General features: G+C 48.2%; 1 protein-coding gene and 1 non-coding gene across 4 annotated transcripts in view; one reads left to right on the top strand and one right to left on the bottom strand.

The window, feature by feature from the left end:
* Nucleotides 1-485: 485 nt before the first annotated feature.
* KIF23 (kinesin family member 23) overlaps nt 486-23,622 on the bottom strand; it is a 35,905-nt gene continuing 12,768 nt past the window's right edge. Inside the window, exons 5-24 of one of the 3 annotated variants that reach the window (XM_038767051.1) lie at nt 22,499-22,635; nt 21,227-21,336; nt 20,830-21,000; nt 18,314-18,355; nt 17,733-17,845; nt 16,672-16,793; nt 15,546-15,648; nt 14,473-14,552; nt 14,262-14,381; nt 12,447-12,606; nt 10,938-11,102; nt 9,730-9,887; nt 8,872-9,045; nt 8,560-8,739; nt 7,095-7,409; nt 3,661-3,891; nt 2,650-2,732; nt 2,346-2,427; nt 2,084-2,154; nt 486-1,344 (exon numbers count right to left, since the gene is read on the bottom strand). In XM_038767051.1, coding sequence (XP_038622979.1) covers nt 1,329-1,344; nt 2,084-2,154; nt 2,346-2,427; nt 2,650-2,732; nt 3,661-3,891; nt 7,095-7,409; nt 8,560-8,739; nt 8,872-9,045; nt 9,730-9,887; nt 10,938-11,102; nt 12,447-12,606; nt 14,262-14,381; nt 14,473-14,552; nt 15,546-15,648; nt 16,672-16,793; nt 17,733-17,845; nt 18,314-18,355; nt 20,830-21,000; nt 21,227-21,336; nt 22,499-22,635 — 2,633 coding nt within the window. In that variant the 3' untranslated portion in view covers nt 486-1,328. The remainder of the gene's footprint in view (nt 1,345-2,083; nt 2,155-2,345; nt 2,428-2,649; nt 2,733-3,660; nt 3,892-7,094; nt 7,410-8,559; nt 8,740-8,871; nt 9,046-9,729; nt 9,888-10,937; nt 11,103-12,446; nt 12,607-14,261; nt 14,382-14,472; nt 14,553-15,545; nt 15,649-16,671; nt 16,794-17,732; nt 17,846-18,313; nt 18,356-20,829; nt 21,001-21,226; nt 21,337-22,498; nt 22,636-23,622) is intronic. The other 2 variants (XM_038767053.1, XM_038767052.1) reach the window with 2 other exon arrangements.
* LOC119946241 lies at nt 14,641-14,778 on the top strand. Its single transcript, XR_005456349.1, has one exon. It is a non-coding gene; the product is annotated as a small nucleolar RNA SNORA7 (small nucleolar RNA).

Raw genomic sequence — 23,622 nt, 5'->3', positions numbered from 1 at the left:
AAGAAAATCAGATAATCCTTCCAGACATGTCTATGAGCTGCTGTATTTTACTTTCCCAAGAGAGCTTAGTACACTGCTCTTTATAAACTACTCAATACAGATGAAGGAACTGAGGCACAAAGAAGAGAAGCGACTTCCCCAAGATCACACAGTAAATGCTCAATAAATATGATTGAATGAACGAGTACGGGCCCGGGAGACAGAAGACACAGTTAAGTGCCTCACACACACATACACACTTGAACACGCATGCACGAACCCGCACGCACAGCTGGGATGAGAATCCAGGTCCCGACTTCCAGGCCCATGATCTTTCCACTAGAGCACACTGCTTATTGTTGCTAATTCAAAATATACTTTTTCCTTTGCCACTACAAAAACTAAAGGAAAAATTCACAAGGGGCCCAATATTTCATAGGTTTGTCACAATTAGACCCAGGTTTGTTGTTTTCTTAAAAAAAAAATGGTATTTATTAAGCGCTTACTATATGCCAGGCATTGTACTAAGGGCTGGACTCCCAGACTTCCTCCAGGACTCTGACACAGAACCAAGACCCACCTTTGTACTTCGAGTTTGTTCCCTTATGCATTTAGAGTATTTCAGACATTCTTGGAATATATTTATTTATTAAGTTGATAGCTCCATATTTAGTATAGTTCTCCCTTATATTTTAAAATATAATCCTCTCAGCTTTTTTTACCCACGCCCGGGGTATCTACAGTGAGTCCATTATATTATGCCTCACATCATATTTCTGTTCTAGGGTAGGATGATGGAGTCCAGTGCCAGACAACTGATTCTGTTTGTCGGGAGAAACACAGAATACAAAAGCCATTCGTTTTCATTCTCAGATAGCTCTTGAGCTAATGACTGAATTTCATTCGCACAGTCCAACGTGTTTAAAGTGCATCCTTACAGCTAAATAGCAGCGCTTATTTTGGTTTTTGGTTTTTTTTTTAAAAAAAGAGGACATCCCAGGGGCTTGGGACTAAACTGGAGACAGTGTCAATACAAGCCTGGCCCCGACCCATCCCAAGGCAGAGCCTTTGAGAGTCCACGAGAGTATGAGAAATACAAAGTAGCGCACGCGTGATTAAAAAAAAAAGAGAAATTTTCCTATACAAACAAGACATTTTCTTCCTGAAAGCGGAGAGAGGCATGATGGTGCCCAGAGAGCACGAGCCTATCACACATTTCGCCTCTCCTTGGCAGGAACCGACAGTTGGGAGAGCTTCAACGCTGAGAGAGGAGACGGCAGTGGCCACAGACTCTTTCTGAAGGAATCCTCATTTGCTCGAGGCCCTCGTTCCCGTTGGCCGTCGTCGCCTCACGGTTTCCGGCGCCTGGAACACAAGACCCACGTTTCAGTTGGAGCCGGGTGCGTTTCTCCACAGGAGAATTCCTGTTTCTCCCGTCGCGCATGTCGACAGGAGACGGATGGGCCGCAGAGGAGAGATAATGGGCAGAGCTGGGCGTGGCATGCTGTGAAGTAGGGTAGCGCCAGGGGATTCTGCCAGCCAACCCTTCCCTGTGTGGTGGAAGAACTCTGCTCTTCTCCTCTAAGATTTCCAGCCCCACTGACCCATTTGATTTGAGATGCATAGCATATTGACCCCAGCCCGTATGTGCACCTACCAGACTCCGAGACTATAACAGAATCCTTTCTAGTGGATTCCAAATTGAAGGACCAGGGAGAGGGTTCCTTTGCAATTTCCCTCCCAAAAACATCCTCCACCATGCAATTTAATCCCACATGGATTCACTGGTCTCTGAGCTGAGAAATCCTGAGCACTTGGGTCCCTTATTCTCTTATTGGGATCATCTCCAGTGTCACCCTTCTGCCTTCTTCAGAGTCGTTTGCCTTTACCATAACGCACCACTTCCAGGAGGCCCTTCCAGCTGCCCAGGGTCATTACACATGCTTGCTTTTTCTACCCAAGCCAAAAGGTCTCTTCTCATCCTCATGGTGCAGCTATGGGGATTGGGGGGATAGGTTGGATTCAACCACCCGGAGTTTGCCGTCGGACACTTCCCCTCGTCTGTTACTCACGGAAACAGGTGATGTTGCTGTGTGGTACTTACTTAGGGAGTGCATGGTGCTGGTATCCTGGGCCCAGAGAGGACCCCGCCCTCATCTCCACGGCCACCGAACACTGTGGTCAAAGAGGAAGGTTTGGGGGAGAAGGGATGTCAGTTGCCTCCTTCGGTCAGGACGAGCCCCTGGGACCCCCAGGTGTAGCTCTGCCTGAAGGGTCCAGAGGAGCTGACTGGGAGACCCCCTTCCCGGGTCTGGGGTCTGCCGAAGGCCCCCACTCAGTCCGCTCCTCGCTTCTCTAAAACTCACCCTGGTCTCGACATCCGTCCACTCTGATTCGGTAGTGGGTTCGGGATGGGCGGGGACCTCTGTGGAGGACCGGCGTTTTCGACTAGGAGAGAGGGGTAAGGGGGAGAATGAATCGCTCATTACACTTCCGGAGCCCTCGGAGCTACCCAACACAAATAGGGAGCGGGTGGGCACAGCCTTTGGTGAGGCCAGGGGGAGAGAGAGCGGGACCCCAAGTCCATTGCTCCATGCCAAGGGGCGCAGCGAAAGCAGGCAAGGGAACCCGCCCCCATTCCTCAAAGGCAGGGCCAGAGAGGCTACTCACCCGGGAGGTGACTCTTGCTTTAAAGTCTCGATGTCGGTGAACTGGACGGACTGTCCACCACCTCGTGTTTTGAAGACATCACCCTGAAGCCCAGAGAGAGGAAAATGGGCAGGGAAGGAGAGGTGGTCAATGCCTTGAGGGTTGACTGGTCAGCAGTGGCCGCAAATCTCCTTCCTGAACCTCCCATTTTCTCACCCTTTAGGCAGAGTGCGCACACACGTTCACACATGCACACACACTCTCCCATCCCCCTCCCGCCCAAGCAAGTGCCAGGCCATTCTTGACTCCCAGAAGCCTCCCGTTTTCTGGGCCAACAATTCAAAGGACAAGCACCGCTGAGGTCAGGATGGGGAACCCCCGTGTCATGGACTCCCCTTCAGAACAACCTTCCAGTTCCACCTTCAGGTGCTCAGTACAGCACTTAGGTTGAGCACTTAGTACAGTGGCCTGCGCACAGTAAGTACTCAATAAATACAACTGACTGACTTTCCTACATTATCCCATCCTGCGCCCAGCTGGGGCGGCCTCTGTGAAGGGAATAATCCCGAGAATTTGGAGGCCCGCCCCTTCTCCTGGCTCGTCCCCGAGTTTCCATCGGTGAGTGAGGCCACCTCCGCTATTAAGCGATGGGGATGAATCGTTTCCATCTTTGAAAACAATTTCAGCAGGCTTTTCCCCTTGAATCGATGGGCCAAGCCAAACCGAGTGGCTTCCCAAGGGTAAACCTAATCCGCTGCCACATTAGCAAACTCCCCACACCACCCAATTCGACAGCCAAAGCGAGCACTCCACTAAGCATAGCTTCTTGCGCGGATCAAAGGTGGGGCTTCTGTTGGCCCGTCTAGAAAGTGTTCTCAGATGACATGCGACACCCACCCCTATACCGCGGCCCCCCGAAATTAGCTCCCGTCGTCCGTCTTCTGTCCATCACCACCAAGAGAGGGGAGAGTTCAACGGTGCATTCTGGGGATTTTTTTCTCCCCACCCCAGTGGGGTCTGTTTCCTCTTTACCTTAATGAGTTTAGTTTCAATCTCCCCATCGGAGGCTAGTTCCTGGTGAGTCAGCATGTACTTCTCACACTTAGCTAGCGCCTTTTCACTGGCCACCGCCACCGTGATGGCGTGGGGGACGTGGGGCTGCATGACTGTCTCGGTCTGCACGTTAGTGGCGGGCTTATGATCCACCCATCTGTCCCCGGCAGAGCGGGATCGTCTGTGGCGGACACGGATTGGTGGCGCGTTCTAAGCCAGTCAGAGAAGGAAATTGAGAAACAAGCACAACCCAGAATTAATTCCCCGGAGGGTCTTTTAGAAGTGCAGCAGACTTGGTTGAGAACATCAAGAAGGATTCCCCCCTTTGTCACCCCCCACAATCTTCTTCCAGCCCCGTCTGTCCCAAAATGGTTTCAAAAAAGTATTTGAAGCATAAGCTCGATGCAGGGAGGGAACGTACCTACTCACTCTGTTGTTCTGGACTCTCCCAAGTGCTTCATACAGTGCTCTGCACACAGTAAACACTTGATAAATTTGATTGAGAAATGCAAATGCTCATTTTTTCTTCACATTGAAAATATTGGAACACACACACCAAAAAAACCCTTCATTGAGCTACCCAGTGCTTCTGTGACTATAGTGGTAAAACGAGCCTGGGAGAAGAGTTCTGAAGACCATCTCTGGATGACTAAGCAAATGCCCTGTTGTGGGGAGGGAATTTTATCTGTTTATTGTTCTATCATTCTCTCTCCCAAGCAGGTGGTACAGTGCTCTGTAAACGGTAAGTGCTCAACAAATAGGATTTACTGACTGAATGACAAATGCCTGCCTTCCCACAGCGTAAAGCCAGAATCTCGTAGGGCTTTGACGGGAAACGGAGCATGACCTAGTCTTCAGAGCGGGAACCCTACGTTCAAAAAGAGGTTAGTGCCCTCAGGCCCACTGTCACCCGTGTTCTCCCTCAGCGAGCGTCTGCCTGGACCGAGCGTAGCGGTCGGACGTGTATGTTTGGGGCGAGGAGCCCCGTGTTGAGCCCTGAGGCCTCGTGACCACCCCGTGGCCGGGGGAAGTAGGTCTGGGGCATCCTTGCTCCCAGAACAAGGTTTCAGAATAAGGCAGCGAAGCCCATTCTGACTCCCAAGGCCCATACTCTACCCACTAGTCCACACTAAAGTGGTTGTCAATAAGAAACTTGGAAGTGGGTCCAGGGGCCTGGGGGATTCTAAATCTTTTGGCTAATGTGTCAGCTAATTCTATACAACTGTACTCTTCCAATCGCTTAGTACAGTGCTCTGCACATAGTAAGCGCTCAATAAATACCACCGACTGACAAGATCTTTAGCCTTCACTTAACCCAGCCCACTTCCCCACGCAGCCGTATCGAGGGCAAAAAGTCACGGGGGGCCCTATCTTCTCCCCAAAACAGAATGAGTCTTCCCGCCAAAGCCCAAGCCCACTAATGTGCATTTCTTTGGGATCAACCCCATCTGATCCTGAGCCACAGCTTCCGAGAAAGCAGCCCCATCTGCACAAAATTCCATCAGCCACAGGAATTCAGCTTGTCGGGGAAGCCCCATTTTATTGAAGGGGCTTTGTTGTGGAGGACAAAACTAGAATGACCAAGATGACCTAGTTCCACATCAGACTAATTTTCAAAAAAGAATTTGGAGTCCTAGGAAGGGGAAAAAAAAATTCCCACAACATTCAAGCAGCACCTAACTCCATCACAGCCAGTTTGGGAGAGTTCAGTTCCCCCGGGTACTAAATGTGGCTGAGAAAGAAGCCGTGATCGGGGAAATACAGCATTTGGTGTTGTATTGTATTCTCCCAAGCGCTTAGTTCAGTGCTCTGCACACAGTAAGCACTTAATACCGCCGATTGATTCCCCTCCACCATAACCACAACATCTGGCTCCCTAACGACGGAAAATTCTCTGCTGCACTTCTAAATCCTGAGTTGATTTCAGTTTCAGATTTGAGGAAGCAAAGGTTCTACAGTACACCCTGTCAGGTCTCTTTTGAGTCGAGCCGGTGCGCTGTTAAGCTGTCAGGAGCGAAGACCAAAGTTAAGCCAGGCCCGTTGCATGTGCCCCTAGACTGTCACCTCATTGTGGATCAGGAACGTATCTACCAACTCTGTTATACTGTGCTCTCCCACGCGCTTAGTACAGCGCTCTGCACAAATTAAGCACGCGACAAATGCGATAGATTGATGAACCCCAAGAACTTTAGGGTCTTCCGTTTTAAGAGGGTCCCCCCACCGTGTTAATCAGAACGCAGACATTTGTCCGAGTTTGCTACCAAAAGAGGATTAAGGTAAAATGAAAGCCTCCGTCTATGCTCCAGAAAGTCCTGATTCCTGCAGTGGTGAAAACGAACCACTGTTCAAATACTGACCGCAGGATGGATTTGAGTTTTGTGCTGTGAGCACATTCTCCGAATGGCCCTGGAAAGTGTTGACATCTGATGGGGTCTGAATCGATTTTTGTGAAAGTTTGATGCTAAGACACTTACTCGAATTCTCAAGAAAGCAGTTTACCTTAATCCCCCATTAGGAGCAAAGTTGTGGAAAATCACGTAGAGTGACAGTGGTATGGCAAACCTTTCTACTTCCAACTAGGGCCCCTGGGGAGTTGGAGGCTGAGACTTGAATAGTCACAAAAATCGAAATTCAGATCATCACCATCCCACCCCCAAAATGGAGATTCGACCTAATGATTGCTTCTGGACAGTATGCAAGGATCTTGCTAAAGTGCCTCCTTTGAGTGACAATTCTCAAGCAATTCTGATTCTCCTAGAAGCAAGCATCATTCCCTATCTTTAGGATTCTCCAGATAGACTACTGACATTTTTAAAGCAATTTTGTGACAATCCATCAGAATAGAGCTTGGAATGGGGCAACACTTTGGATTTGGCTCTCATTCCCCTCTAGACTGTCTGCTCGCTGTGGGCAGGGAATGTGCTTAATTATTATTATGGCATTGGTTACGTGCTTACTATGTGTCAAGCACTGTTCTAAGCACTGGAGTAAATACAGTGTAATCAGGTTCGACACAGTCCCTGTCTCATACTGGGCTCACAGTCTTAATCCCCATTTTCCAGATGAGGTCACTGAGTCCTAGAGAAGTGACTTGCCCAAGGTCATACCGCAGACAAGGGGAGGAGCCAGGATCAGAATGCAGGCCCGTGCTCTGTCCACTAGGCCATGCTTCTTCAAGCACTGAGTACAGGACATTCTCCCTCTGAGCACAATCGGCGCTTGATAAATGCGACTGAACTGAGACGGTCCCAGGGACGTAGAGCCTATGAGCTGCCGGGGAGACATTTGAGCCCCGAATGCCCACCTCCCCTTCAGGAAGAACCACGGGGACAAGAAGGTTTGCGATACCGGAACACACCGAACTTCACCGAGCTTTCTGAAGCCCCACTTCTCTCCCATAAAACGGCACTAACCCTGCAGCACGGATCCTCTTCTACTTCTAAGACCTCATCTCTGCCCGTGGGGATCACCTCCCCGCTTCCGAGCCAGTACATCCCTTTCCTTCTGGTCGCTACGACACAACTCTTTTTGGGTTCGGGCTCCTGAGGCCTGTGCTGAGGGAGGGACGGGGCATGGGAGGGTGTCCTGAACCGAGGAATTTTCTGCTCCCATTCCGAGATGAAGGAAGCCACCGAAATGCTGCCGCAAGAATTAGAGCGTCTGTGCGGCTGTGGCTGGCTGGCGGGGTGCTGGCTGTTGGCGGGCTGAGCGCCATGGCTACTAGGCGGCTAGAAAAATTAAAGAGAAATCAGAATGAGCGACAAACTAGTAGGAGATGGGCACTATCTTCTATGCTTTACAAGGGAGAGGAAAATAATAATTGGGGACTTTGGGATAAAAAAAGATATTCGCTAAAAAAAAATGGGGGGGAGGGACAGGAGGGGAGACACAAACATATAAAAGGAAAGTCAACTTAGGTAACATGCGTTTGAACATTTTCAATTAAACTGGGATCACAAATGACCCATCCTACCCCCTTAGAGAGACAATGACTCTCCCCCACTTCAGAGCCTTATTGAAGGCCCATCTCCTCCAAGAGGCCTTCCCTAACTAAGCCCCACTTTCCTCTTCTCCCACTCCCTCCTGGGTCGCCCTGACTTGCTCCCTTTATTCATCCACCCCCCCCACCACCCCCAGCCCCACAGCACTTATGTACATTTCTGTAATTTATTTCTATTAATGTCTGTCTCCCCCATCTAGACTGTAAGCTTACTGTGGGCAGGGAATGTGTGTTATATTGTACTCTCCCAAGCGCTTAGTAATAATAATAATAATAATAATGATGGTATTTGTTAAGCACTTACTATGTGTGAAGCACTGTTCTAAGCGCTGGGGGGATCCAAGGTGATCACGTTGTCCCATGTGGGGCTCAGTCTTAATACCCATTTAACAGATGAGGGAACTGAGGCTCAGAGAAGTTAAGTGGCTTGCCCAAAGACACAGCTAAGTGGCGGAGCCAGGATTAGAACCCATGACCTCTGACTCCCAAGCCCAGGTTCTTTCCACAGAGCCAAGCTGCTTCTCTAGTACAGGGCTCTGCAAACGTTAAGCGCTCAATAAATACAACTGAATGAACGAATGAGACTGTAAGCGCCTCGTGGCCAAGAGTTCTCGCCTAGCCACTCAGTTCTACTGTCCGTTCCCAAGAGCTCAGTACAGTGCTCTGCACAAAGGAAGCACTCGATAAATCAATCAATCAATCAATCAATCGTATTTATTGAGCGCTTACTATGTGCAGAGCACTGTACTAAGCGCTTGGGAAGTACAAATTGGCATCACATAGAGACAGTCCCTACCCGATAGTGGGCTCACAGTCTAAAAGTCTAAATGCCACCTATGGCTCGATCTCGTGCTAGCTTTCAAAAGGGTGAGACGTACCGGTACCGGCGAGGGAGAGACGGATCGTGGGAGGATCTTTTCTCGGTCCCTTTCCCGCGACGGCCTCTGTGGTTTTTCGCTCTTGGGCTCGGTGACGATGGCCTTGAGCTGCTTCAGTTTCTCATCCTTGACCCACAGCTTGTTCTGCATCTCCAGCTGCTTGGCCGCCACCCGGCGTTCCTGACATCGGCAAGGTCGACCACGTATGATGGGGACCTCGCCAGCCCAGCCCTGCTCCCCCAGGGTCCGGGCCCACGGCCCGCCCCCTCCCCGGCTCCCCCAGGGGAAGCTGGAAGCCCAGTCAGAACTCACGCATTCCTTCTCCCACTTCATGGTGGTCTCGGTCACCATGCCTTGCAGCCTGGCTTCGAGGCGCCGTTTGTCGGAGAACTGCCGCTGGAGTTTCTGGCTCTTGTTCTCCAGTTCCTGCTGCAGATTCCGTTTGTCTTCCTCGTAGATTGTCGTCGTCTTTTCCAGAATCTCAATCTGGAAAGGCAGAAGACCTCAGGCTTGGAGATCCGACCCCATGTGCTTTCTGCGGAGTGGAGCAGTGGCTCATCTTTCTGCGCTTCCTCTGAGGGGAGCGGTGGGACTTGGGCGGATTGATTACACACCCATCATCTTTTCAGGAAAATATAAAAAGGACGTCCTGCCTTCTAGAGGGCCCTAAATGACTTGGAAATCAAGACGATGTCTGGGAGTCAGAGACCCTGGGTTCTAATCCTGGCTCTGCCCCTCGCCTGCTGTGCAGCCTTGGGCAAGTAACTTCTCTTTGCCTCAGTTTCCTCATCTGCCTCATGGGGATTCGATATCTGTTCTCCCTTCTTAGCCTGTGAGTCCCATCAGGGGGAGAGACTGTCAAGCCTGATTATCTTTCATTCACTCCAGCACTCAGTACAGTGCTTAGCACCACAATTATTATTATTATTGCAAGGTAAGGAAGAACTTCAGGAGAGAAGAAGTTGCAGTGAGGTGCCAACGGGGTCCGCTATGTACCCTGAGAGCTGCAATAGGGCCAGTAAGGCAAAGGTCACTGGAAAGCCAAATGCTAATGCTTTTTCCCTACACAGTCCTGCCTGTGACTTTCGGGCTCCAAGAAAAACCTCACACTCCCAATTCTAAATCATTCCCAGTCTGTGCCGGGAGGTGGGGCTTGCCCCAAAGACTCACCTTATACTCCAGAGTTTTGGTTTTCTTTTCCAAGCGCTCGAGCTCGGCCTTCTGTCCGGAAATAACCTTATCTTTCTCATTGAGCTTTCCTTGAATGTAGCTCTCCTTGTTCACAACATTGCTGTCAAATTCTTGCAGCATGGCTTTGAAAGCATTCACTAGAATAAAAGGAGAGAGAGAGACCAGTTTCACACTGAGGTGATTTAGACAAACACCATGGGACACCTTCACCTTCGGGACCAGAGGACATACTGGCATTGACCGTAGGTTACCTGTCAAGAAACATCCTGTCGAGTTATGAGTGGTGTCAGGAGAACCAGGGGGCCTAGTGGAAAGAGTAGGGGCCTGGGAGTCAGAAGGACTTGGGTTCTAATCCTTGCTCTGCCCCTTGTCTGCTGGGTGACCTTGGGCAAGTAAATTCACTTCTCTGGGCTTCAGTTACCTCACAAGGAACATGCGGATTAAGACTGTGAGCCCAATGTGGGGACACGGACTGTGTCCAACCTCATTAGTTCGTACCTAATGAGAAACAGCGTGGCTCAGTGGAAAAAGCACGGGCTTTGGAGTCAGAAGTCATGGGTTCAAACCCCGGCTCTGCCAATTGTCAGCTGTGTGACTTTGGGCAAGTCACTTCACTTCTCTGGGTCATGGGTTCAAACCCCAGCTCCAATTGTCAACTATGTGGCTTTGGGCAAGTCACTTAATTTCTCTGTGCCTTAGTTACCTCATCTGTAAAATGGGGATTAAGACTGAGCCCCCTGTGGGACAACCTGATCACCTTGTAACCTCCCCAGCACTTAGAACAGTGCTTTGCACATAGTAAGCACTTAATAAGTGCCATCATCATCATGGCGGGCTCCCCCAAGCGCTTAGTGCAGTGCTCTGCACACAGTAAGTGCTCAATAAATACGATTAACTCTGGACTCACGGAATATAGAACATCAGTGCGGTGTGGGAGGGGGTTACTAGAAGCATCAAGTGTGGGCATGGATGTACGTTTTCACTTGGCAACCCTGTCTTAATCTCATTTTCGAGACTAGAAAGGGCTTCCCCACTAATGAACAGTAAGCAGTGCCCTCCTGTGGGAGTCTAAGATGCAACAGCAGAGCGTTGGTTAGACAGTAGACCAGCATAACAGGGCTTCCCTAACTGCAACTTCCATCTCTTGGCCACATCGCGGTAACTGGAAATTACCCACTTAACGTTACCTTGCTTGGTGAACTCGTCCGTCATCATTTGCCGCACTTGGTGGCGTTTCTCCAAGACCTCAATCAGCCTCGGGAGGGTCTGGTCATCGTTGACGTCTAAGAGTTCGCAGGAGGTCAACGGTGGGAAACTCTGCAAGAGCAGCTCCGTAACGGACGGTTCTGTAGCTGCAATTCCAAAGGGAACAGCGCGGTTACCTAAAGCGATCGTCATCACCTATTTCTTGTACCCATATCTGTAATTCGTTGGATTGTATTGATGTCTGCCTCCCTCTCCTCCAGACTGTAAGCTCACTGTGGGCCGGGAAAGTGTGTTTATTGTAGTGTACTCTCCCAAGTGCTCCGCACACAAGTGCTCAATAAATTTGATCGAATTAGTGAATGAAAGGGTATCATCACCCATCCATTTTCTCAAACTTGTTCATTGCTAGAGAAGTTTGGGAAGAAGACGGTGTAGTAATTTATCTGTAGTATTATGTCTGTAATTTACATATTTCTATTTATGTCTTTCTCCCCTCTAGACTGTAAGCATGTTGTGGGCAGGAAACGTGTCTTTCTTGCTATACTGTACTCTCCCAAGCACTTAGTAGTGCTCCACATACAGTAAGCGCTCAATAAACACGATCAAATGAACGAATAGCAAAACACACGAATCGTAACCAAAATGGAGATGCAGTTCCGAGGGCAGTGAAATCTCAGACAGTTGGGTGGGAGAGTTCCCTAATCCCCTCCCAGCTTCCTGGAGGGAGATTTATAAGAGGCCCAGCGCTCTCACCAAACCTCTCCCTATGGAGGCAGAGCCACAGATAATAATAATAATAATGATAGTAACAATGTTGATATTTGTTAAGCGCTTCCTATGTGCCAAGCACTGTCCTAAGCGCTGGGGTAGATACAAGGTAACCAGGTTGTCCCACGTGGGACTCACAGTCTTAATCCTCATTTTTCAGATGCGGTAACAAGAACAGTGAAGTTAAGTGACTTTCCCAAGGTCACACAGCTGACAAGTGGTGGAGCCGGGATTAGAACCCACAACCTCTGACTCCCAAGTCCAGGCTCTTTCCACTAAGCCACGCTGCTTCTCCGGACATTGGGATTGCAGCACAGAGTGACCCAGGTGGGACTTTTGGAATACGTGGAGGGGCTGGAGAGGTCGGGGGGAGGTTGGAGGCTCTGGAAACCCAACCCAGCACCAGTTACCACGGGGACTGTCGATGCAGTCGGAAATAGCTGCCACAGTCCAGCCCCCACCGCTCCCAAATGCCCCCGTGCCCTCTTCCTTCAGCCCGAGGTGGCTCAGAACTCCACCTCCTAACTGCCTTCCGGGGAGCTTCTGCTTTTATAACATACACTAGCTGGAGCGCACAACTCCGCAGCTCCCTGAAGAAGTCAATGGAGTGACAAAGACTCACAATCCGGGCTTTCGGGAAAGTGGGATATGGTGGTGGAAGTGGGGACAGAGGGTTGGGGATGAGACCCGGACAGATCCCAAACAGAAGCTCCGTTCCTCACCGTCGCCAATGGGTCCTCCCCGGAGCTCGAGCCGGCGGGTGAGTTCCTCCCGGAAGGCCTGGTTTCTGTAGCGCCTGCCTGGCGTCAGGCCGCAGATGGCCTTGTCCACTGGCCTTGCCACTTCCACTTCTTGGGTCATCTCGGCAAAGCGCATCACTTGCTAGGATACACACATACACACACAAAAAACAGGGGGAAGCTGGCACCGTGGAGCTGAGCCGGCTGCTCTGTTGCCACGACTACCACCTTCCAATTCCCACTTGCTCAAACAATGACAAGACCCAAGGTATGCCCGATGTGGCTGGACTCTGGAACCTGCACTGGCCCCACAGTACCCCACTGGGCTACTTAATGAGTGCTTATTTGGCCCTGAGCACTGCAATAATAACAATACCTGTGGTATTTGTGAAGCACTTACTATGTGCCAGACACTGTAGTGAGCGATGGGGTAGATCATCGGATTATTTTCCTATAAAACGTTCAGGACAAGTTCCCCGACTCCCCAAGGACCTCCAGTGGTTGCCCATCAGCCTCTGCAAACAAAAATTCCTCACCACTGGCTTTAAATCAGTCAATCCCCTTGACCCCTCCTACCTCGCCTTGTTACTCTCCTACTCTAACCCAGCTCGCACAATTCGCTCCTCTAATGCCAGCCTACTCACTGTACCTCCATCTCGTCTATCTCACCGCCAACCCTCGTCAAAGTCCTGCCTCTGGCCTGGGACACCCTCACTCCACAAATCCAACAGACAATTACTCTCCTTCTCTTCAAAGACTTATTGAAGGCACATCTATCGCCTCCAAGAAGTCTTACCTGATTAAGTCCTCCTTTCCTTTTCTCCCACTCCCTCCTGAGTCGCCCTGACATGCTCCCTTTATTCACTGAGTAGCAGAGTGGCTTAGTGGATAGAGCACGGGCCTGGGAGTCAGAAGGAACAGGGTTCTAACCTCAGCTCTGCCACGTCTGCTGTGTGACACTGGGTAAGTCACTTAACTTCTCTAGACCTGTTACCTCATCTGTAAAATGGGGATTAAGACTGTGAGCCCCTTTTGGGACAGGCACTATGTCCAACCTAATTAACTATATCTAACCCAGTTCTTAGAACAATGCTTGGCACATAGTAAGTGCTTAACATGTAGCGTAATTATTATTATCCCCCTTCCCAGGCCCACAGCACTCATAAATGTATCTGTCATTTTTTATATATATTAATGCCTGTCTCCCCCTCTAGACTGTAAGCTCGTGGTGGGCAGGGAGTGTATCCATTTATTGTTATATTGTACTCTCCCAAGTGCTTAGAACAGTGGTCTGCACATAGTAAGCACTCAATAAATATGAATGAATGAATTGGGTTGGACACAGTCCCTGCCCCGCTTTGGGCTCTCAGTCTTAATCCCCATGTGACACACAAGGGAACTGGGGCACAGAGAAAAGAGGTGACTTGCCAAAGGTCACACAACAGACAAGTGGAGGAGCCAGGATTAGAACCCAGGTCCTCTGACTCTCAAGCCCATGCTGCTTCTCAATATTATTATCACTATTATTATTAATGATGAGAATCCATTATTATTATTAATGATGATGGTAATGGCATTTGTTAAGCATTTACTATGTGCCAAGCACTGTACTAAGCGTTGCGGGAGATACAAGATAATCAGGTTGCATTAAACCCTCCTTCATAGGGGAACTTCACCTCTAAGTCTTCTTGGATAATGAAGGACAACCACTTATACAACAACACAAAATATAAAAACTTGAGGGGCTTTCCTCTGGGAACTTTAAAGAGAGAGTAAAAAAGGGGGGAATCCAGTTACCAAGCTTTCCTCGTAATCTTCAGCCTTTGGATTTACGCACACAATCATTCGCACTTTGCCTTCTCCGTCAAAATAGTTCTTGAACAGATGAGTTAACTTGGAGTCTCGATATGGGACCATCTATAAATTCATTTTTTAAAAAATAGATTTATTCCACCAGCGGAATCACACAAATGAAAGGGGGGAAGGGTTGCTATAAGAAGCTGTTTACCTTACTGGTTCCATATAACTGGTTCTCCCGAAGGACTTCAATACACGTCCTCAGTGTCATGAGCGACTGGTTAATGTTGCCTGCAGAAAAATGGAATAAGTCAGGAACCTGTCATTTTAAAAATTCAAACCAGGGCTGTATTTTTTGAAGTCATTCAAGAAATGAATACCTCTCTCAGGGTCGCACCTGAAGAGTTTCTAGTACTCTACCAGTCTCGACTAAGGGAGGGGGAGTCAAGCAGAGGCCTACCGGTTCCATTCCTAGCTTGGGCAGTGGCTAGCTAGTGGAAGGCAATCTGCCACAAATCAAAACTCACCTGTGCTGGGCAGCAGCGGTATGGGAGAGTCGAGGGTGGAGGCTCAATTTTACTGAGCGGAAGGAGGCAATGGTAAACCACTTCTGGATTTTTACCAAGAAAACTCTATGGATTCACTACCAGAATGACTGCAGGTGAGGTGGGGCATTCTGGGAGAGCTACATTCAGAGTTGCTGTGGGTCAGAGATGACTCAGCAGCATTAAGACAAGACAAAGAAATGAATGGGTCTGAATTAAAAAACAAACAAAAAAAAAAACTTTTGCCCACACAAGATAGATGATTCTAGATAGCTCTACACTGTAAGTTCGCCTCCAGACTGTGAACTCGTTGTAGACAGATAATGTGTCAGTTTGTTGTAGACAGGTAATGTGTCAGTTTGTTGCCCAAGGCCACACAGGAGATAAGTGGAGGAGCTGGAATTAGAACCCAGGTCCTTCTGACTCGTAGGCCTGTGCTCTATCCACTAGGCCACACTGTTTCTTCTCTGTTGGGTGGCCTAGGGCAAGTCATCTTACATTTCTGCGCCTCAATTACCTATAAACTGAGGATTAAGACTGTGAGCCCCATGTGGGACACTGACAGTATCCAACATGATTAGGTTGTATCTAAAAAAACAAAAAACAAACAAAAAAAAAACAAAAGAAACACTGCACACTGAAAACAATTCAACTTTCCTAGAAACTTCCTTCTGCTCAGAGCCCACATCGCTACGCCCATAATTCCAGATTTTTACATCAAAAGTAACTAAACTCTTACCAGCTTCTCGAAGTCTGTTTCCTTCTGCTTTTGTCCTATTGGTTCTTTCACTCCCAGCAAGGTCAACCAAGGACAGCTGGCTTAATGTAATTTGTTCTTTTTCCTGAAATAATAATAATAAAAAAGGCATTGGTTGAGTACAATTAAATTAAATTAGAAAATGATCTGTCTCTGGCAGCCTTCATGTCAATAGGAAATGACAACCGTGAGCTAATTAATCATGCACTTTTTCAAAAAGGCACTAGGATAACCGAGGGGAGGGAGGGGAAAGAGAAGGGATCTAAACTGGAAAAACCCTGTAATCAAACGACAAGGGGTTTTCTAATATCAAAATAGGGCCGAGTAGCAGGACGAATCATTCAGAGGTAAGATCTGCCTGAATGGACTATTCTTACCTCCAAAACGTATGACGTGGTCAATGCCTCATAAATTTTTGCTCAATTGTTTTTGGCCAGAGGACTGACTGGTAGAAATAATTATAACAACTGTAGTATTTGTTAAGCGCTTAATGCATGCTGAGGACCATACTAAGCTCTGGGAGTAAATCCAAGATGATCAGGTCCCACACAGAGCTCACAGTCTAAGTAGAAGGGAGAACAGGGATTGAATCCCCATTTTGCAGATGAGGGAATTGAGGCCTGGAGGAGGAAGGTGACTTGCCCAAAGTCATACAGCAGGATAAGTGGGGGAGTCAGGATTAGAACCCAGGTTCTTTGACTCCCAGGCTCGTGCTCTATTCCCTAGACCTCGCTGCTTCGCTAATCCTTCCTGGCTTCTAATCCTTCCTTGGCTACTTGCCTGTGGGTGACCTCGGGCAAATCACTTCAGGGCTTAGAACAGTACCTGACACACAGTAAGCACTTGACAAATACCATCATCATGTCTCTCGCCATAATTTCCTCCTCTATAAAAGAAAAATTAAATACCTGTTCTCCCTCCTATTAGACTGTGAGCCTCCCATGGGGTGGGAACTCTGCCCAACCGGATTATCTCCTACCTACCCATGTTTACTACAGTGCACAAAAGATACGAAGCATTTAGTACAGTGCTTTGCAACCAATAAATATTGCGCTCAATAAATACGAATGAATGAATGAATAAATGACTATCCAGAAGGACATTTTACCTGCAACACGTTGTCTCCCTCAGCATCTAAAGGAGCTTGAGCCAGTTTGATCATGAACACGCTATGGGAGCGACTGGATTCCCGGTTCAGTTGGGTGTTCGCAATGCGGCGCTTCTTCTGGCCTGTGAGGAGACAACAGAGTCCCCGTTAATTCTGAAACAATAATAACGATAACAGCATTTGTTGAGCACTTAAGTGCCAAGCACTATACTAAGCACTAAGGTGCATATATGCAAATCGGGTTTGAAACAGTCCCTGTCCCACATGGAGCTCACGGTCTTAATCCCTATTTTTTACAAATGAGGTCATTAAGGCACAGAGAAGTTAAGTGACTTGCCCAAGGTCACACAGCACACAAAGGGGGGGCGGTGGGACTAGAACCCAGGCCCTTCTGACTCTCAGGTCACATCCACTAGGTGGAGGCTTCTGATCCATTATTTCTACTAGGACAAGGATGGTGTGGGTGGTAAGTATTGTAGCAACTTTTTGACTGTGCATTCAATGAATCGCATTTACTGAGTGCCTACTGTGTGCAGAGCACTGTACTAGAGCGCTTGGGAGAGGACGATGCAACATTGCTGGCAGATACATTACCTGCCCACAGTGAGCTCATAGTCTAGGTATAGAAGCAGTGTGGCCTAGTGGCTAGAGTACAGGCCTAGGAGTCAGAAGGATCTGGGATAATAATAATAATAATAATAATAATAACAACAACAACATTTTATTAAGTGCTTACTACGCGCCAGGCACTGTACTAATTTAATCCTGGCTTCGCCATTGATCTGCTGTGTGATCTTGGGCAAGTCACTTCACTTCTCTGGGCCTCAGTTCCCTCATCTGTAAAATGGGGATTAAGATAGTGAGCCCCATGTGGGACTGTGTCCAACCTGATTAGCTTGTCTCTACCCTGGCGTTTAGTACAGGGCCTGGCATATAGTAAATGCTTTAATTCCATTTAAAAAAACAACACCACACACCTCTAACTTGAAATTTTTAAAAACTTAGCTTCAGGGAGGGGGCGGGGGTTGGTGATGGAGTGGGGGTAGGGGGGAGGGGCTCACCTTTCCAGAAGACTTCAAATGCTTCCTCGGTGGACTTCACCTCTACTTCTGTACATCCAGACACATACATATTGTGATTCTTATCCTCCCTCAGGATTTTAGATTGTGGAGGTCTGCGGGGCGGAGGGGAGAGACGAAGAAAACTCTTTTACTCTTTGAGTGAAAAGGGCGACGGCGCCTTCGTCGAATACCAACAGGGAAACCAAGACTTGAGGCTCGGAGAATGGAGAAGTCAAGCCTGTGGGGCCGTCTCTTACCAAGATGGTGCGAAGCAGATAGCAAGGAGGGACTGGCGCCCAACAACAAGGTTAGTCACATTTTGAGGAATCGCGTAAACACACGGGTTGGCTCTAATTCTAATTCACCGACGATTTCCCGCCCGGGCTGGGGGTGAGGGGTTGACACTATAGTCTCATGCACGGGCTAAGCACAGGACATCTAACATTCGACTAACGGTACAAGATAGAAGCGGCGGAGGGGGCTCTGAAACGAACTACGGCAACAGCAGAAAATAAAATTCAGCTGGGGGGACTCTGGTCCCATCTCAAGAGGAAGAAAACGAGACAATACTGTCAACGTACATAAAGTCTGTGTTCCGCACCGGAGTGCTGCAACTGTTCCACCTACCAAAGGAATAGAGGAGATGTTATTGTCTCGATAGAGTCACTCCTTCCTGACAGTAATAATAATAGGGATGATAACTGTGGCCTTTGTTAAGCATTTACTATGTGCCAAGCTCTGCACTAAGCGCTCGGGTATATACAAGATCATCAGCTCCCACATGAGGCTCATAGTCTAAGTAGGAGGGAGAACAGGTTTTGAATGCCCATTGTGCAGATGAGGGAACTGAGGCACAGAGAAGTGAACCAACTTGCCCACGGTCACGCGGCAGGCAAGTGGCAGAGCCGGGATTAGATCCCAGGTCCAGGGCATCAAAGGGATCTGGGTCCAAATCCCGGCTGTCAATTGCTTGCTATGTGGCCTTGGGCAAATCACTTCACTTTTCTGTGCCTCGGTTTCCTCTACTGAAAAATGGGGATACCAGTTCTCCCTCCTAAGTGGAGTGTGAGCCCCTTCTGAGACAAGGACTGGATCCGACCTAATTAACCTGTACCTATCCCAGCACTTATAACAGTGTTTGACCCATAGTAAGCACTTAACAAATACCACAAAAAAGACAGGAACCAACCTCTCCAAAGAATTCCTAAAGTAACTAGAGAGACCATGTGCCAAAATGTCTAGAACTTTGACATTTTTTTTAAAAGAAAGTTCCATAAGACAAGACTGGTTTATAAGACTCTCCATTCAAAACACCTTTGCCATTTAGATAAGGGAGAAAATGGTAAGTGGTGAAACTAAAGCAAAATGAATCCAAGTGGAATCTAATGATACAAACTGCTACCCCATTAATACAATCGCTTATCCTATCCTGCCTGGACTATTACATCAGCCTCCTCTCTCCAGTTCATACTTCACTCTGCTGTCCAGGATCATTTTCCTACAAAAACATTCAGTACATGTCACCCCACTTCTCAAAAAACTCCAGTGTTTGCCCATCCACCCCTATATCACGAAAACTCCTCACCATTGACTTTAAAGCAGTCAATCAACTTGCCCCCTCCTACCTCACCTTGCTATTCTCCTACTCCAACCCAGCCCACACATTTCACTCCTCTAATGCTAACCTTCTCACTGTCCCTCTATCTCACCTAGCTCACCATGAACCCCTTTCTCAAGTCCTGCCTCTGGCCTGGAATGCCTTCCCTCCTCAAATCCGACAGACAATTACTCTCCCCCTCTTCAAAGCCTTACTGAAGGCACATCTCCCACTCCTATCTGTATCACCCTGATTTGCTCCCTTTGTTCATCCCCTCCTCCCAGCCCCACAGCACTTATGTACATATCTGCCTCTGGACTGTAAGCTCATTATGGGCAGGAAATATGGCTGTTTATTGTTGTGTTTTACTCTCCCAAGCCCTTAGTACAGTGCTCTACACATAGTAAGTGCTCAATAAATACGACTGTGTGAATGAAAAGGTGGAGGGATGAAGGGAGGGTGCTTTCTGTAAAGCAGTACAGAAAAAACACAAACAACAAAAAAAAACCAAGACTTTGTAGGTTTCCTTTTCATCTATTTATCCATCATTCATTCAATCGTATTTATTGAGCGCTTACTGTGTGCAGATCACTGTACTAAGCGCTTGGAAAGTATAGTAGTCCAGTGAAGCTCCACCGCAAGAATGATTCCTTTTTGGAAAGTCTTATTTGAGCATCCAAACTTCATTGAAGAAACACACCAAGAACGGAGAGGAAAAAAAAGAGTTCGAGAATGACGAAGAAATCTCAAATAAACTCCAGGGGCTCATGCTTGGTTAGGTGTTGGTTTTCCTGGATCCTTCTGCATCCCGAAACCACGGAATTCTTAATCATCCCATCCAATTCAGAACAAAGAAAACCAAAGAAGGCATCCAGACCAACGCACAGCCTACCTACTGCTCAAATGTGAGCTTCCAAAAATTAAGCCTTGGTACCGTGCGTACACAGATCCAAACCTGTGTGCAAGATCTCCAGGTTCAAGCCTAAACCCTAACCTTCCAGCTCCTCTGGACATTCAGCTACGTCAGAAAGAATGCCTAAGGCCGACAAGATTGTTAACTCTTAGCAGAAGAAACCCAGTAGCGTCAATCAACGGTATTTAATGGAGCGCTTATTGCGTGCCGAGTCAAATCTTCCTTTCACCTTAAATCAGGCTTCAGGGAGTATTTATGGCGTCCCTAAGAGGAACACTGTTTAGCCGGTTAAAGCTGTTACTTTGTTCCGAAGTGATCCGGAGATAAGAGGTGACTCGAAAAAACTGGTGACATCTGGTCGATCTTAAATGGACTGCTATTCCACCGTAATTCGCCCCTGAAACATCCAACACTCGTCCAAGTCGGATCCAGTCATCGAATGCAACGTTGAAACTGTCAGACCTTAGTTTCTCTCCCCACCGCCCCCCGCAAAAATAAGAGATCGCCACCCATTTCCCTTTATTCTTGCCATTTCAAGAGCATCCGGTCCCTCCGGGGAACGAACGATAGCTAAGCCGGTCACTTACTTTGGTTTTATGGGGTCGAATGGAGCTTCCTCCAGCAGATCGTAGATGTAGTTATTGTAGATTTCGATATAAGAGACAAACACACCGTACACGCTGTCCTCGTCCACCTCTTCCGCCTTGCAGAACTCCTGCACGTTGATCATGTCAGCGAACTCCGGGTCGATGGGACGTCTGGAAAACAGGGAACGGAGGCTGAGGAGGAGGCAGTTTTGGGCCACTGCGCCGGCTAACTTCGGCGCTTGTAACTTGACCACGGCAGCCTGTTCTCCCCGGGTCGACAGGGCCTGTGACTACCAACTCTGTTGTACTGGACTCCCCCCGAGCGCTTAGTACAGTGCTCTGCACACAGTAAGAGCTCACTGAATACCGCTGGTGCAGATGGTGACCGATCGCTTACTTGCTCGATGGGGTCTTCAGCGTTGGTATGGCATCTCTTTTCTGCCGCTCTAACAAAGCGTCCACTTCACACTGAATATCCATGCTGTTCCGGTCGTTGGACTTAAAGACCTGAGTGGGAGAGGAGGGGAGAAAGTCGGGCATTGAAAGGCATCAGCTTCTCTGGGCCTCAGTTTCCTCACCTGCAAAATGGGGATTCAATTCCAGTTCTCCCTCCTGCTTAGACTATGAGCCCCAAATAGGCCTAGGGACTGTGTCCAACCTGGTTAACTTTATTTTTTCCCAAATGGTATTTGTTAAAAACACTCATTATGTGCCAGGAGCTGTTCTAAGTGCTAGGGTAGATACAAGGTAATCAGGTTGGACACAGTACCTGTCCCACATGGGCCTCACTGACTTAATCCCCATTTTACAGATGAGGTAATCAAGGCACAGAAAAGTTAAGTGACATGCCCAAATTCACACAACAGACGAGTGAAGCCGGCACTAGAAACCAGGTCCTTCTGACTTCCACGCCCATGCTTTAACCACTAGGCAACACTGCTTCTAACCTCAGCACTTAGAACAGTGTTTGGCACATAGTAAGCACTTAACAAATATCATAAGGAAAAAAAAGGCAGCAGTGTTTGCTAAGGGAAAGAGATGAGCTTGGGAGTCAGAGGATCTTTCCAGCCCCAGCTATATCACTGATGATGATGATGATGTTATTTGTTAAGCGCTTACTATGTGCCAATCGCTGTTCTAAGCACCGGGGTAGATACAGGATAATCAGGTTGCCCCACGTGGGGCTCAACGTCTTAATCCCCATGTTACAGATGAAGTAACTGAGGCACAGAGAAGCTAAGTGACTTGCCCAAAGTCAGACAGCTCCCAAGTGGCGGAGCTGGGATTAGAACCCACAACCTCTGACCCCCAAACCTGTGTTCTTGACTCTGGGTAAGTCACTTCACTTCTCTGGGCTTCAGTTTCCTTATCTGCAAAATGGGAATTAAGACCGGGAGCTCCATGTGGGACAGGGACTGTGTCCAACCTGATTAGCTTGCGTCTACCCCAAGGCTTAAAACAGTGCATGGCACATAGTAAGCGCTGAACAAATACCATTTAAAAATAAACAAAAAAAGCCCAGCAGCACATCCATTTGCCTCAAAGTAAATTCGAACAGACACAACCAAATGTTAAGAATTGGATGGAAGCGGGAGGCTTTGTGCTGTCGCCCTTCAGTCTTGTGGATGTTGGTCATCCCGGAACCTAAATTAGGGCCCCTGAAACTCACATATCTCTTGGCTTGAAATGCTCCGATGCTATTGAAGATCATGTCGAGGCAGCGAGGGAGGAGTCCGCCATCACCGGGAGAGCCCGTCATGGTGTGGGTTTTTCCGCTTCCTGTCACCCCATAGGTGAAAAGGAGCCCTAGGGTGAGAACAGAGACCGACACCGCTACAACTAGAGCCTCTCAAAATCTGGAGTTCAGCCGCCAGAAGGGCTGGGGCAACAAAACTGAGAAGCAGAGAGGCCTACTGGATAGAGCATGGGCCTTGGAGTCAGGAGGACCTGGGTTCTAGCCCCAGCTCCGCCCCTTGTCTGCTGTGTGACCTTGGGCCAGTCACTTGACTTCTCTGGGCCTCAGTTGCCTCATCTGTAATCATCTGTAAAATGGGGATTAAGACAGTGAGCGCCATGTGGGACATGGACTGTGTCCAACCTGATTAGCTTGGATCTGCCCTAGCACTAGTGGCTGGTACATAGTAAGCGCTTAAATACCATTTAATATATATATATATATATATATATATATATATATATATATATATATTATCGATTGACTCAATAGAGAGGGGCTGAAGATGAGGGTTCTCTCAGGGGCTGAAGGGCAGTGACGAAAGAAAAGGAGTCGAAACAAACTTGACCCACCTGAGAGAGACTCCCAGGGAGGCCAGAAAATTACAGCATAGCTTAGTGGGAAGCAGGGTGGCTTAGTGGATAGAGCACTGGCCCAGGAGTCAGAAGGACCTGGGTTCTAATCCCAGCTCTGCCACTTGTCTGCTGTGTGACCTTGGGCAGGTCACATCACTTCTCTGGGCCTCAGCTGCCTCATCTATGAAATGGGGATTAAAACCATGAGCCCCATGTGGGACAGGGACTGTGTTCAACCCAAGTACTTTGTATCTACCTCATATAGTAAGCGCTTAAGAAGTACCATAATTATTACTGTTTATTATTATAGGGAAGGGAAGGGAGACGACACCTAAAGAAATTCCAAACAAGGAATAACGTACCTCCCCTTGGGGGCAAGAAGGTGGCATGCAGTAAAAAAAAAACCTAAGGGGCAGAGCCCACAGGGCAAACAACCAGCCCCTCAAACCTGAAAAAAATCAGATCGGTCCATCAGCTAATGGT

This window comes from Tachyglossus aculeatus, chromosome 26 (genome assembly GCF_015852505.1).
Source record: "Tachyglossus aculeatus isolate mTacAcu1 chromosome 26, mTacAcu1.pri, whole genome shotgun sequence".
Classification (NCBI taxonomy): Eukaryota; Metazoa; Chordata; class Mammalia; order Monotremata; family Tachyglossidae; genus Tachyglossus; species Tachyglossus aculeatus.
The sequence above is the reverse complement of the archived record's forward strand: the minus strand, read 5'-3'. Positions and strand labels throughout refer to the sequence as shown.